Below are 16,482 nucleotides of genomic sequence, written 5' to 3'. Positions count from 1 at the left end.
TCCACCAACGATACAACCATTAGATACCGAAGCCAACAACCTGGAGTTCGGCCTGCACCCTTCTCTCTTTCTTATCCCTGACATCAAATAAATTACCCAGCCTTATAATACGGCCACCAGATATACTTTTTATCCATCATACTACTCTATCTCTACGACTATTTCTCTGAACCAGGCACTCAATATCCTGCCTGAATCAATGGGCTTAACTGCTTTCTGGGATACTGGTGTCTGACTTTGCATTATTCGAATTCCTCTACCAAGATGTTTCCAGAGTGAGTTTTCTCATTTACACTTATGATAGCAGGGCTTTAGTAGTTCATTATAATCTTAAAATCTGAAGTCCTTAGTGCTCTTTCTTAGCAATTCCACTGAACTTTTGTCCATTGATTGCAGAATATTTATGGTTCCTTGGCCATACCATCCTCTCCTGAGCCTCTGTATCTTTTCACTTCAGCCTACCTATGTGGTTAGCCCTTATTTATCTTATAAATCTCAGCTGTTTCCTAGGTAAAGCACCCCCGCCCCCCGCCTCTGTCTCCAGCTACAAAAACCTGAGTCCTCCAGCGGTCCTGGTCCCATTGCACCTGTGCTCACCACTATCATTGTCCATCTCCACACTATCCTATAGGCTGCTTCAAGTGTCTGTATTTTCATCTTTGTGTCCCTAATGCAAAATACAGTGCCCGGAATGCTATTAGGTGACAAATGGATGTTTGCTGAGAATGCAGCAAGGTCCTGAAGGAAACAGCATGGGGATCAGACACAGGGAGAAGGGTTAAGCTTAGAAAGTAATTAAGATTTTTCTTTATCTTGAGCTAAGAAACTGTGAACAGATGCTGACATTAAGAAATTTTAATGTGGTGGGAGGGGAAATATAGAGAACTCATGGATGGCCAGAATAAAAACTGAGTTTGTAAATGGAAAGTGAGGGCTTTGAGGATGGGTTTGGGACCTTGTGAAGGGAACGGGAAAAGATTCAAAATAACTGTAATAAATGGGATGGAGAGTCAACCAGGAATGAGTAAAAAGGTTGACAAAGTGCTGAGTACCCTGCTGGGGTGGGATGACATATGGCAGAGAATAAATTAATTCTTTTCACTTAGGCAATGCCAGGATAGCCTTGAGCATCCACAGTTGAGGGCCAAGAAGCCCTAACCCATTTGATTGATAATTGAACTCTATACTTAAATTATCCAGATTGGCTGCTTCGATAGTCCTAAAACAGCAACCACTAACTACTTCATAATTCAGCATGTAATTGTGGTGCCTTTGTTGAAATATTAGATGAATAATTTATAACCTTCCCATTCATGTATTTATTTTCTTCCTAAAATGCTTGGTCTTCCTGGTACTTTGGCTGGCTGTCATGAGCCTTTGATAAGAAGAATAATTTTGCACGGGAAAGATTATCTAAGATATAATTAAGTGGTGTTTTCATCTCTTTAAATCAGACACCCCCACTGTCACCTCATCATCTTTCATTGCAATCTCTCAGGCCCATGAAAAAAATGTTGAAATTTATAGGAACTTATGAAGAAGGCTAATTTCCTGAAGAATTAAAATATATCTTCCTGAATTAAGATATTAAATCATTAATTTAATTATCAGTTTTTCTTCATATTTCTCACAATAAGAAGTTACTTTCCCTACTTTGCATTTTAACTTGAAATAATAATGTTTCTTATTATAGTCAAAATATGAATAGTCCATTATGATTGTATGGTAAGACACTGTTTCTCAAGATGTGGTCTTAGAGTCACCTTCATGAGAATCAGCTGGGATGCTTGGTAGAAATGCAGGCTCTTAGGCCCCAACCATCCAAATCAGTATCCATGGGGACCAGGCCAGAGATATTCATTATTAAGAAGGCTATCAGTGGCTCTTATCAAACTAAAATCTAAGAATCCAAGAAACACTGTGGTTTAGAGTTTAGATTTGAAGTCAGACTAACCTGGTTCAAGTTTATCTATGGTTTACTAGCTGAATAACCTTTTAAGAGAAGACTTTCAACCTCTTCAAACTTCCTTCCTCATCGATAAGAAAGTAAAACAGTGCCTACTCTGTAAGGTTGTTTTAAAAATAAAATGCAGTGATGCAGACCAATACATTACCTAGCACAAAGCCTGGTACACATGGACATGTGATATTATATTTTTTATAATATTATGATTGGGATATTTATAGACCATATCCCCCCAAAAGTTTCTATTTGGCAAAAAAAAAAAAAAAATGAACCGTTGCCAATGAATTCTAGACATTTTCTTAGTGTGTACTGGTTAATGTCCAGAGTTTATTGTTTCTTTATGTCCCAAGAGTGCTTCTGACTGTGCCTAGGTCAGTAGTTTTCAGTTCTGTGAAGCCTGAAGTGGCCTGAAAGCTAGTGGAAAGTATAAGCCCCACATCTTTTGCATCAGTTATGAAGGTTACAAGCTATTTCCATTAGGTAAATGATAACTATATATTGAAGGACTTCCCTGATGGCTCAGATGGTAAAGAGTCTTCCTACAGTGCAGGAGACCTAGGTTCGATCCCTGGGTCGGGAAGATCCTCTGGAGAAGGAAATGGCACCCCACTCCAGTACTCTTGCCTGGAAAATCCCATGGACGGAGGAGCGTGTTTAGGCTATAGTTCATGGGGTCGCAAACAGTCAGACACGACTGAGCAACTTCACATCAAATGATAACTTACTTGAAGAGTTTTCAAGTGAAAACTTGTCTAGTGAATTTTTAGGCCCACAGGTGAAGGGTTATGACCAACTGCTTTGCATTTTAATAAATTGTACTCTATGAGACAGAAATCTGCCTTTCACACATGAGTCCCACCTGCCTTCTCAGTCATGGTAGGCAAATTGCAATCATATGTTCTATGCCTTCTCCCAACTGTGACTTCACTGGCCCTGATGGCATGTCTGTGTCTCAGAGCTACAAACCTGCTTCAGGAGAATGTACTTACTCCATCAAGGACATGCGTTTCTGATGACTGCGATGACTGACTGTCAGCAGCAAGCTAAATAGCACTGATGCACTCCATTTCATGTTTTCATGAAGTGGAGGCTTCCTTCTGAATCTCTAAATTCTCAGGTCAGTAAACCCCATTCAAATGAATTTACACTGAGAAATGAAGATGACCAAATATACCTTTATCAACATTCCAAGTAGAATTTACAAACGCAGTCGCAGGTATCAGCCATCACACCAGCAGCTGAGAATCCAGTCTTTCATGGAGATGACTGATCTGACACTACTTCTCTTCTGTACCTCCATCACGCTTCCAGGGTAAGAGCTGGAGGTGTTTCCTGACCAAAAGTGCCCTCCTATCAGTTAGGAAGGCTATTGACTGTGAGTAACAGAATATTAGGCTAACACTAACTTACTGCAGAGAGGCATTTAATAATTTTGCAGAATCAGCAGTCTGGAGAAGGTGGATAGGTTCAGTGCAAAACTACCAAAATCTGAACATTCATGGTTCATGTTTATCTTTCCAGTTCTCTTGGCTTTTCTCTTGTGGTTATCAGATGGCTGTCACAGCATCAAGCTTCCCAATAAACAGAAAGGGGCGGAAGCAAAGTTCCATGTCCTCTTGAGGCTGGCTTTCGAGGAAGGGAAGTGTCTGAGCAGACTTGTTATCCTGATGAACCAGACTGTGTCACATGCTTCCCCCTGAATCTCTCCTGGTTGAAGGAGGATGGAGTCATCATGATCTTAGATTAGTCAAAATTGACTCCCTGAAGCCAAACAAGGACCTTAGCTTCTGCAGTATGGGGGACACTCCCTATTGCTTGAATAATCCAGGGTTCTGTTAGCAGATAAGAACGGAGATCACAGTTGGATAGACTGTGTGTGTGCACACACACACACGTGCACTCAATTGTTCAGTCATGTCCAACTGTTTGCGACCACACAAGACTGTGGCCTGCCAGGCTCCTCTGTCCATGGGATTCTCCAGGCAAGAATATTGGAGCAGGTTGACATTTCCTTCTTCAGGGGATCTTCTTGACCCAGGGATCAAACCCAAGTCTCCTGAGTCTCCTGCGTTGCAGGTGGTTTCTTTACTGCTGAGCCTCCAGGGAAGCCAGACCGTGAGCAGTGTGTAACTGCACTGCTTTTCTTACCCCCAAAAGAGTAAGTCTAACAACACTTGTCCATTTTTACAATGCTGATATTAGGAATATATGCCTCACTGATGTCACCGAGTCTGGGGACGAGGGATTGTATGCTTTATACACTAAACATTCTAATTACTAGTTCAGTCTTCCAGTCATATTCTTCTGCTAGCCTCCTTGGGGTCTCAATGAGTTTGTCTTTATTCAGTAAAATCTTCTTAAATGTCAGGTAACTGATATTTCCCAGCAGATTAAAATTTTCCTGTGCTTAATTTTTTCCCAAAGTCAGTAATAAAGACAAAAGAGGAGACATATTTACTTGGGCCTGCAGGCCACTTCCTGCAGGTTAGTTTTTTGTCAAATAAATGACTCATGTACATTGACATGGGTACATATTAATGCATATTATATTTTGTTCTAGCATCTTGATTAAAAAGATGCTTCATGACTTCAGTCATGCTTCATGACTGCTTCATGTTAGCTATAAAGCAGTCATTCATCTTACAGAGGCAAAATGCATTCATTATATTAAGACTTAGGAAGCATTTTGCACAAAACAGAACAATAGCATTCATTCAGGAAAAACATAGAGCCTGGTGCTGAAATACATCATTTTTCTATTTTCCCCTTATTAAGTTACGATTCTGTATGTACACAGTATCTTGATCTGCTTAAATTACGTGGATTCTAGGCTTCTTTGTAAATTTCAAGTCTGCATTATGCATGTTTTAATGAAGAATGAACTACGATTCCCAGGAAAAGCTCTGGTTCAGCCTTGTCGCACTTCCAGATGTGCACCTGGTCCTTTATTCTGTCTCACATAAAAAGCTGGTGGGTCTCTTTCTGCCGGCCCCTTGTTAATGATTCAAGGTACAATAAGATATATGCATATATATGTATCTGTACATGTATACACACACATACACAAAGAGTAGAATCGTAATCATGATAATGCGGCAAAATAGCTTAAAAATGGAAAATAGACCAGGAGCCTCGCTGCTGCAATGCGAACAGTGTGTGTTTCTCTTTAATTTGCTGTTGTCTTGGAACCTAGCTGTTTATGCAGTGCTCTCACCTTCTGTTGCTTGTCTAAGTGCCAACTTCTTTCCCAAAGGTGTTCAGTGACTAATGCTTTGGTTACAAGCCAGAATATTTTATAAATGTCTATTTCTAGGCAGCTCTTCTACAAGTCTTAATTAAACTTTAATGTCAAGCTGAAGTTTACTTTTGGAACCTCTTCGGTTCCTTTAGTTGTACTATGGTTCTGGAGAAGTGGAGGGGTTGTGGGACAGCCGTGTTTGTGCACATCTCCCCCCTGCCCTTAAGCACAAAGCCACCAAGCAGATGTGTGCTAACGTAACACAAAGGTTTGCAGCACAAGAATGAGCAAGTCACAGCCATCGCCTCACATGCTGGGAGAAAGAGCACACTGCCACTGAGTCAGATTCTGCCCTGAAATCTACCTGAGCTCTAGAAGAGTTTCTGCCTTGCTAGTTATCATTCATCCTTCCAGAAACATCCAACTTCTCAGACCCAGGGGTCAGAGCTAGAAATGCTGCCTAGGAACATTTTAATTCCTTTCTCCTCAATGTCATTACTATCAGACAAGGAATTATGAGGTCTGGGGGGTCATTTCCTCTAAGACAGCATCCGGTGCTATCTGAAATAATGAAGCTTCTGTTACTGTCAAAGTACTACAGATTTTAAATATAGCAATATGTGGTATGCTTATTTTGAAATAATTATGCTCTTCAGTCAGACTGCTCAATGACAGAGCCAGCAAACTTTTTACATGAAGGGACAGACAGTAAATATTTTAGGCTTTGTGGGACAGAGATCTGTCTCAACTGCTCAACTCTGCTGTCAGAGTGCACAAGTGGCCACAGATGAGTGGGCATGGCAATGTTCCAATAAACCTGTATTTGCATGACCGGGCAGCAGTCCAAAGTTGGCCTTCAGGCAGCAGTTTCTGAACCCCTACTCTATGCAACACTTGCTTTTTATATGAGAATCCTATAGGATATTTTTATTTTTTATTATTTAAACATAGTTATTTATACTGTATTTTCTTTTTTCCCCACTTTATTTTTTTGGAGGCTAATTACTGTACAGTATTGTAGTGGTTTTTGCCATACATTGACATGAATCCACCACAGGTGTACATATGTTCCCCATCCTGAACCCCCCTCCCACCTCCCTCCCCATCCCATTCCTCTGGGTCATCTCAGAGCACTAGCCCCGAGCACCCTGTTTCATGCATCGAACCTGGACTGGTGTATTTTCTAAATGTAACTTGTTAGTAAAATTTCAACTGGTTGTCAGAATTAGTCTGATTTCGAGGTTTTTTTTCAGGAATTAGTCCTGGGTTAGGGGTCTGCTCATAGATAGACAGACTGATGGACACAGCGTAATTACGTATATATGTTTACTGGAAAACTACAGAAGCTCCAAACTGGAATTGCCAAATTCCCAATGAGAGTTGAAAAGATAAATCAAATATAGCATATTTATAAACATTAGTATGCACACTAGTTAGAAGAAACACTTTACAACTCTATGCATCAATATAGATTAATCTTAAGCACAAAATTTTGAATACAGAAATGTCAGATCCTGAAAGGTTACATAGTGACTCTGTTTATATGAAGTATAAAACTGAGCAAAGCGAGTCTAGAGTACTAAAAGCAAGATAGTGGGTGGTGGCAATCATTGGAAGGGGGCACAAAGGTGTTTCTTTGATGCTGGCGTTATGTTTTTCTCAATGTGGGTGCTGCTTTCACACATGTATTCAGTTTATAAAAAGGTACTGAGTGCTCCATTTAGGTTGTGTGCATTTCTCCTTATGTGTGTTCTACCTTGATAAGAAAGTTTAAAGTGGTAAAACAACTAGGATAAGAGGGGAAGAACTTTTAGGAATTGGGTGAAACGTCTGATTTCTTAAAGATATTAGAGGTATAAAAGTAGGGACATGTGTCCAAAAATTATAATTTATAATCCTGAGGTTAATAATATTTTGCTTCTTAACAACTGTACTCTTTCCAGTATCAATGTTGCCATCAATTTATTGGTCAGCTCAATAGCTGTGCTGTCGCTAAAACATGAGGTTGTGTGGGTGGGGTACAGAACATATGAATGTGGTAGTAATAGATGTTTACTTTATCTTAATGAAACATTTGGAATTTGCATTCCATCACTAAGCAGATAAGCATGGCTGTAATTTCATAGAATGTATATAGTTCATGAAATTTTAACAGTCACTTATCCAATAGTTCCTCAATGTTCCAGAACTTTCTTTAGTGTTCAGATCAGATCAGTCGCTCAGCCCTTTTTCCGGTTACTGCACTTACGTACCACACATATACTCTGAACACTAATTGTGTTGCTAGCCTTGGAGAAAATAGTGATAATCATGACCCAGAACATTTCTCCAAGAAGACTTATACTAGTGGTGAGAAAAAACCAGACAGTGTGAACTTCCTGGTTTCTAGGGCTGCCCAGTGTGCGGGATAGTTGGAGAAACCACTTTCATTAGGGAGGAGGCAATGCTGGGTGAGGGCACTTAGCAATGAGGATCAACTGGAAGAACTTCTGAGAACTCTCAACATTGACACTCAGGCCACAACGGGCACTCACCTGTCCGTCTGGGTGTGCAGCAATGTTCTCGTTCTGATTCACAGGATGCTGAAGCATTTTTGCAGTTTTTGTAATTTTGCCCATCGATTAGCAGAGGTGACCAGTCTGCCATAAGAAATTAATTCTAATCCGACAGATTTTAGTGGCACCCGGTTGCTGGCCACAGCGGCCCCTTCCCACGTTGTGCTCACATCCCTCAGGACGGCTTCTGTTTTGGTGGAAATAGTCTGTTCTTCTTCCTCAGTTTTCCCCATGTCCCCCTGTGGCTTGGGAAACAGCTAATTCAGTGTCTATTTAAGGATCAAGAAAGAAAATGAAAAAAATCTTTTAGGAAAATATTCTGAAATAATGAGAAAAATATGTAAAATGATAGAAGCAGGAAGTTAAACAGAAAAACAGAAAGCAGTCTAGTTTAATTATAACTAAAATTTAAAACTTTTCTTGTGTAATAATTAACTAAATTTATCTGAAACCTGGGATATTGAGTTCTTTTTAACATAGATTTATATCTACTTGCATGGGGTCATCTCCTATGGTTGTATTTCCAAGTTAATATTTTATTTCAGGATAAATAAATGAAGAGATGGATTTTTAGTTCCCAAACAAAAACTAAATAATATTACTTCATTTTTAGACCACATGAAAATAAGACCTATCTTGCTGTTGGAAGTATGAAGACATTGATGTTGAACGTGTCTTTATATAATGCTGGAGATGACGCATATGAGACAACTCTGCATATCAAGCTCCCCACCGGTCTTTACTTCATTAAGATTTTAGATCTGGTAAATATCAAACATATTTTTGGTCATCTGATGCAAACAGCTGACTCATTGGAAAAGTCCCTGATGCTAGGAAAGACTGAGGGCAGAAGGAGAAGAGGGCGTCAGAGGCTGAGATGGCTGGATGGCATCACTGATGCAATGGACATGAACTTGGGAAAACTTTGGGAGATGGTGACGGGTGGGGAGGCCTGATGTGCTGCACTCCATGGGGCTGCAAAGAGTCAGACATGACTGAGTGACTGAACAACAAGTATCAAAAGCTATAATAGCATGATACTACATATTTTACTTAATTTTTTAAAGAATTTAAATTCAATGAATGACTATCAGTTTGAGGTATAAATATTTGAGGTTCGAGTCTTAATATTCACACTTAGCACTCAGGTTTCCAGTGTTGTTACTTTCTCTGTGCTCCTAAACAAAATGGCAAGTTTCTTGGGATATGACTGAGATCAGGAGAGTCAGCTTCCTGCTTCCAAATGCTACTATGGGACAGAAGTGACTGTCCAGTTATGCAAGCAAGCTGCCAGGTGCCACTGCTTTCCTCCCTGGTACATCCTCACCTGGGGCTGTGATGCTGCTCCTCGAGGTCGGGGTCCGGACGTGGGCAATACTGGTCTTCCATGCCGGGCTCCTGCAGATACTGCTCTGCGTTTTAGGTTCACATATACTGTCTCAATCCCACAGAACTTCCAAAATGCTAGAACCAGTGTCAGATTCCAAAATACCAGTGTCATCCAGCTTTCACGCAAGTTTCTCTTTTCCTGAAGGAGTCTGGAGCATCTAGAAAGCTTTTTTTCCCCCTTTTACCATTGTGCCTTAGTCACGAGCACTTAAATCCATCAATGAGGTATTAGTAATGTTGAATTCGAAAGAGCAATGTTTCAATCACTTTCTTCTTGGATATTTCTCTGCCTCTTAGAAAATTTACCCATCTCTCACCCAGAGACTTTCTTCACACTAACGGCATTTAGAAAGTGTTCTGACCTCTCACAGATATCTACTACCCACTTCCACTAGAGCCTTGGGGGCCCATCTGCAGTGGTGAGAGGAAAAACTCAGCTACTGAGGGAAACATGCACCTGTGAGTGTACATAAGTGTGTATTTCCCCAAACATTTGAATATATGTATCCTCGTGATTCGGAGAAGGCAATGGCACCCCACTCCAGTACTCTTGCCTGGAAAATCCCATGGGCGGAGGAGCCTGGTAGGCTGCAGTCCATGGGCTCTCGAAGAGTCGGACACGACTGAGCGACTTCACTTTCACTTCTCACTTTCATGCATTGGAGAAGGAAATGGCAACCCACTCCAGTATTCTTGCCTGGAGAATCCCAGGGATGGGGGAGCCTGGTGGGCTGCCATCGATGGGGTCGCACAGAGTCGGACACGACTGATGCGACTTAGCAGCAGCAGCAGCAGCATCGTGATTTCAGTGTTTATAATTAAATACCTTTATCACATTCTCACATCCCAGACAGAAGAGGGCCAATGAAATGCAGACCGTAGGAATTCCTTAATAATTTTTCAAGGAACCCTGAGTTAAACAGTGAACACAGAAACATGGCTGAAAGCTATAAGTCCAGGAAATACTCTCTGGAGAATTTATGTGAACTTTAACTATAAACTTATACACATATTTATGTAATTTAATTCCTCCTGATTTATTCCAAAATTAAATAGAAAATAGTCTTCCAAGGAAGTACATTCTCTGGGGATGATTTTCTTTTCAAAACCCATCCTTAAAATATGTGACAGACTTCTTGTCCCCTTCTACCTAAACCAGTTGTATCATTTTTCCTTTTAGGAAGAGAAACAAATAAACTGTGAAGTAACAGACAGCTCCGGCATAGTGAGACTTGACTGCAGGGTTGGTTATATATATGTAGATCATCTATCAAAGGTAAGCATTTATAGTTTTTGTTACTCACAGGAATATAAAGTATTTTCTGTTTTCTGTATCTGTGCTGCATACAAATAATTTGTTGTTATTTACTAAGTAGCTAAGTGAAGTCAAACCAAAACTAACTGGGTTTGAGATCTTTGAGATTTTTCTATTCTTGGCAATGTTCACTGTTTAAAAAAATAAAAAAATAAAAAAGCAGGGGCACCTGTTTATGTCAGGATGGGCATGTGAATGCTCAGTCAGAATTCTGCTCCCCAGTCTCACACTTCCCAACACTCCCCGCCAGCCCACCCCAGGTGACTCTATCTGCCAGGCATGTTACCTCTGCTACACAAAAAGGTGTTTCTGGCAAGAGTCCACACTCAGGTTGTTAAAGCATCTCGAGTTTTTGTCGTTCTGGACCTGCCTCTCTTTACATTCAGAGGAGGCTTTGTCTCTGCACGTCACTTGTGGGAATGCTGCCGCTTTAACATTGCCACAGACCCCACAGCTGCCCCGCAGCTCTGTCTTGAGGGGTAGCCTGTGCTTCTAGAACAGCATCTCAAAGCTGCATTTCACAGATTGTAAACAATAAGAAAAACTAAAATTCAGATTGTAAAAAAAAAAAAATGTTTTTGATTATTTTTAAAATGGGCGTTCCCTGTCTGTGTTTTTCAGACAGATGTTAGCTTTCTTCTGGATGCCAGCTCACTCAGCAGAGCAGACGAGGATCTCAACATCACAGTACATGCCGCCTGGTACTTTTCATTATGAAAAAACAACTGTGTTAGATGAACCCCTCACTTTTGGGGAGAGAAACAGGGGTCACTTTAGGGGAAACATGGGCTATGTTCCATTATCTGCAGGAGAAAACTTCTCTTATGTGATCTGTTAAAACAAAAAACCTTCTAACCTAAAGCTTTATAGCATAGAGATAAATAGTAAAATAGCAGCGTAGATAATGACAGCAAGTTTCTGCCAGCTCTGACATAAAATTTTTTTACTGTTACATCTGCTTTTATTCTAACTCTTCAAAAAGCATATTTTAAACCAACCTCCAAGTACATGGGTGTGATTAGTTTGCTCTGATGAGAATTTTCGTGCTGACTGGATTCTAAGAGTCTCTTCTGTTTGCTTTTGTAGTGAAAATGAAGGGGAAACAGGCGATGTGAAGCGTAATAAGGTGACTGTGACAATACCTCTTAAGTATGAAGTCATGCTAACAGTTCATGGGTGAGTAGACATGAAAGCCTGCTGTAAAATTCTGAGCTGATTTTGAGTTCTGTTGCTTCTTAAATTATTGGTCAAAAACAGGTTTAAGGTTTCTTATGAAAAGAGCATGCGCTGTTTCTCTTAACAACCTCGGTGTTGGCAGCCCATCGCTTAGCTGTTTGTGATTTTATCTCACTCTGTAGTCATCACTGAGACCACCTTATATTAATGTCCTGGGGGAGGATATTTCTTCCTGGAAGAGTCCACCAAACCTGTAGCAGGCCACATTCAGCCTTTTTAGCTATACACTGCACAGGCCAGGGCCCAGAGTGCTGGCGTGCACTTTGTAAGGCTCTGCCCAGTGGCCATGGCAAGTGTGAGGTTTAGAGAAGTGAAAGCTTGGCCACGTCTCTCTTGTCCCAGCCCTGCACCTACCTGTGTGGCAGCTGAACTGATACAGGAGAGCTGGCTCCCTTGTCCACTCTCTACAGCTGTGAGTTACAGAGTTCCTCCCCTACAGCCCCAGGGCCAGCATTCACTGACTCCTCACAACCTTAGTAATTCTTGGAGTGGACCCTTCTCTGATTCAGGAAGGAGATGTGAGGAGAAAGAATTTTTAAAATAGTATTGAGAAAATCTTTCATAATTTTACTGGAAAATATTAAGCCGATTAATCTTAGTTTAAAGCACATTCTTAAAGCAATAGATGATATGAGATACAGAATGAATAGATGGGCTTTTCTAATTGCTCTAAATGTAAATCGCCTCCAGTCATTTTTAATCAGCCATAATGATGGCACACAGGTATATAAAAATAAAACAATGGGACCAAGTCTCCAGTTAAATAAATCAAGCAGGGGGGAAAGGAAGCCCTATGAAGGCAGGACTGAGGAGCAGAGAGAAGCCGATGCCATCTTTCTTGGATTCGAATGCGTATCTCGCCTCCTTGATTTTGTTACGATGAGTGTGTCGTTCCGGTTTTCGATTAAACACATCTTGTTATTTTGAGCAACGAATGCTCTGCAGCTATGAAGCTGCCTCAATCTACAGCATTTGGATATATCTCTTTGCTGTGAAAAAGAGCCTCTAACATATTACCTCATGCGTGTGTGCTAAGTCGCTTCTATCATGTCCAGCTCTTTGCGACCCCATGGACTGTAACCCGCCAGGCTCCTCTGTCCATGGGATTCTCCAGGCAAGAACACTGGAGTGGGTTGCCATGCCCTCCTCCAGGGGACCTTCCCGACCCAGGGTACGAACCCACGTCTCCTACAGCTCCTGTGCTGCAGGCAGATTCTTTACTGCTGAGCCACCAAGAAGCCCATATTACCTCATATTAGTTGCCAAATATGCACAACTTGGGGAATCGGGATTTCCCTAGAAAAATTCCTTGAACTTCATTACCAACCATGCATATGTTTCATCTCAGGTAAAAGAGTAACAACCTTGTATTTTAACAAAAACTTGCCCTACTTATTGGTGTTTGAATTGTTCCCCAGACTTGGGGTTCATTACAAATAGCCAGCAGGAATTGGTGGATGGTGAGAAGTAATTAAAAAATCTGTCAGATACATTGAAGTATAAGTGGATATTGGAGCCTGAGGGCAAAGCTAAGAATTTATCTCATATTTTTCAAGTTTGCATGAATCATTTGAGGGCTGAGAGAGAAGGAACGGTCACTAGAGTGAGCTGGCAGTGTTGGGAAGGAAGTAGAGGCTATTGGTGGGAAGAGAAATTGTCACTCAAACTAGAGCCCACAGCTTTCCACTAGCGCCACCTGGGAAATTCATTACATTTTCACAAAAATTCTTATCTTAACAAGAAAGTGTTCTCACCTTTATCAAAAGTATTCCTTGGTACTTAGAGGCGTCTGTACTCTGAATTATGTCATATTTAAGAGATACGCTATATTCAGACTGTAGAGAAAGGTTTTTCAAGTACCTCATCAAATAAGACAGTTGAATTAAATCTGAATTCTTTTCCATCAGGTTTGTAAGTCCAGCCTCATTTATGTATGGACCAAAGGAGGAAGATGGGTTTGAAATGTGCACGACAGAGAAAATGAACTTCACTTTCCACGTAAGATGACTGTGTGCATATTTTGTATTCATATTGTGCAAGAACTGTTACTGAGGCACTGCTCCAGAGGACATCATATGCGTGTGATGTCCCTCAGGTTCGGGAGGCCACAGCTGGCTGAGGGCGGGGAGAGAGCTGCTCCAAGGCTCATGCCCTCGCTTCATGGGCCCCTTCTCTCCCATTCGTCCTGTCCCTGTTACTGAGCCCACACTCCTTATAGTACAAGTGGGAACAGGTGATGCCTGAAATAGGCAAAGTTATGGGAGGAGCTGACTATGCTTGAGATACATGCAGAAATCAGAATAGGTCAAGAGGAAGGCATCTTTTGGTGCCAATCAGTGAAACTTGGTCCCAGCTTTATACAAATCCTAACATTACCAAGCAAAGATTTTACCTCCACATCTCCACTTAATGTCCACTTGGTCAGCCTTACAGGCCACTGGTATATGCCTCTGTGACAAGTGATGTATCGTTTAGTAAATCTTTTTAAAAGTAGAGAATATTATCATCATCCAGAAGTATTACCATACTAATATATAAGCTATAAATTCATTAACAATTTTTTACTGTCAAACTGAAATTTTTGTTACAGCATGGATGTTGATAATGAGCAAGTAATTGGAGACAATGTCCAAAAAATTTTTTTTCAATCAAAAGCACTACTCAGACATTCTCAGAGCTATATAAAAATCTATAGAATGTGAGTGAGTCTGGATTACGCACATTATGATAATTGTAAGGCAGTGCTTTTTAAAAGGTGTATCAGAATCACTTGAGATGTTTATCCAAAACGCAAACTCCTGGGCCTCTGCCCCAAATCTGTGGAAGAAGGGTGACCTCAGAATGCTCTTGAGTCTATACTCAGGTTATTGTATTGTTATACTAGAATACACTAGTATTGGGGAAATGTAGTCTTCTACTTTTAAGTCCCCAAGAATGCTCTTGTCACAGTCCAATGGGGGTCTGTGTTCTGATAAACAGAAATTGAGTTGGACTCTAGAAGGCCTATTTATTTACAAATAATAGTTTAAAAGTATTTTCTAGTTAAATTACAGTGGAGGGACTGGGCCTAGAGATGCTTTCAGTCTGTAGGCTTGATGAGTTGTTCAAGCATGAAGATGTTCTCGGAAGTCTAAATGTTATTAGATGAACACAAATAAAGTATATTGCAGGAGAGCTTGGTGATTTTCTGGCATCAGGAAGACCTTGTCTAAAGGTCTGGGTAGTGCTGGGCCCCATGGCTGACACTGCCTTTTACAGCTGCCCTGTGCTTCCAAGACTGGCAGTTACCACCTGTCCCAAAGCCAGGCATACTCCCGCTTAATCTACGTGTCTGCATTCAGAATATTATTGCAAGACTTTGAGCCATGGTGTTTCATTTAGATTTTATAGCACATCTCTTTCCTAACTTATTGTGTTGGTTTTATAGTTTTCAGGAGGCAGTTGAGTTGCTCAGTTGTGTTGGACTCTTTGCGACCCCACAGACTGTAGCACACCAGGCTTCCCTATCCATCACCAACTGTTGGAGCTTACTCAAATTCATCACTCAATCAGTGATGCCATCCAACCATCTCATCCTCTATCATCCCCTTCCAATCCTGCCTTCAATCCTTTCCAGCATCAGTGTCATTTCCAATGAGTCAGTTCTTCACATCAGGTGGCCAAAGTATTGGAGTTTCAGCTTCAGTGACATCAGTCCTTTCAATGACTATTCAGGACTGATTTCCTTTAGGATTGACTGGTTTGATCTCCTTGCAGTCCAAGGGACTCTCAAGAGTCTTCTCCAACACCACAGTTCAAAAGCATCAATTCTTTGGCGCTCAGCTTTCTTTATAGTCCAACTCTCACATCCATACATGACTACTGGAAAAACCATAGCTTTGACTAGAAGGACTTTTGTTGTCAAAGTAATGTCTCTGCTTTTGAATATGCTGTCTAGGTTGGTCATAGCTTTTCTTCCAAGGAGCAAGCATCTTTTAATTTCATGGCTGCAGTCACCATCTGCAGTGATTTTGGAGCCCAAGAAAATAAAAGTCTCTCACTGTTTCCATTGTTTCCTCATCTATTTGCGATGAAATGATGGGACCGGAGGCCATGATCTGTTTTCTGAATGTTGAGTTTAAGCCAACTTTTCACTCTCTTCTTTCACTTTCATCAAGAGGCTCTTTAGTGTTTTGCTTTTTGCCATAAGGGTGGTGTTATCTGCATATATGAGCTTATTGATATTTCTCCCAGCAATCTTGATTCCTGTTTGTGCTTCATCCAGCCTGCCATTTCACCTGATGTACTCTGCATATAAGTTAAATAAGCAGGGTGACAATATACAGCCTTGATGTACTCCTTTCCCAATTTGGAACCAGTCTGTTGTTCCATGTCCAGTTCTAACTGTTGCTTCTTGACCTGCATACAGACTTCTCAGGAGGTAGGTCAGATGATCTAGTATTACCATCTCTTTCAGAATTTTCCACAGTTTGTTGTGATCCACACAGTCAAAGGCTTTCAGTTCAGTTCAGTTGCTCAGTCTTGTCCAACTCTGCGACCCCATGAACTGCAGCACACCAGCCTCCCTGTCCATCACCAGCTCCCGGAGTTTACCCAAACTCATGTCCACTGAGTCAGTGATGCCATCTAACCATCTCATCCTCTGTTGGTCCCTGCTCCTCCTGCCTTCAATCTTTCCCAACATCAAGGTCTTTTCAAATGAGTCAGCTCTTCGCATTAGGTGGCCAAAATATTGGAGTTTGAGCTTTAACATCAGTCCTTCCAATGAACACACAGGACTGAT

The 16,482-nt window shown here is 41.0% G+C and overlaps 1 protein-coding gene across 1 annotated transcript in view; it reads left to right on the top strand.

The window, feature by feature from the left end:
* ITGA4 (integrin subunit alpha 4) overlaps nt 1-16,482 on the top strand; it is a 93,870-nt gene that overhangs the window by 67,379 nt on the left and 10,009 nt on the right. The window contains exons 18-22 of the mRNA XM_027556174.1: nt 8,373-8,523; nt 10,329-10,424; nt 11,085-11,164; nt 11,550-11,639; nt 13,607-13,697. Coding sequence (XP_027411975.1) covers nt 8,373-8,523; nt 10,329-10,424; nt 11,085-11,164; nt 11,550-11,639; nt 13,607-13,697 — 508 coding nt within the window. The remainder of the gene's footprint in view (nt 1-8,372; nt 8,524-10,328; nt 10,425-11,084; nt 11,165-11,549; nt 11,640-13,606; nt 13,698-16,482) is intronic.

Source organism: Bos indicus x Bos taurus, chromosome 2 (genome assembly GCF_003369695.1).
Source record: "Bos indicus x Bos taurus breed Angus x Brahman F1 hybrid chromosome 2, Bos_hybrid_MaternalHap_v2.0, whole genome shotgun sequence".
Classification (NCBI taxonomy): domain Eukaryota; kingdom Metazoa; phylum Chordata; class Mammalia; order Artiodactyla; family Bovidae; genus Bos; species Bos indicus x Bos taurus.
This window is presented reverse-complemented; position numbering and strand designations above follow the sequence as displayed.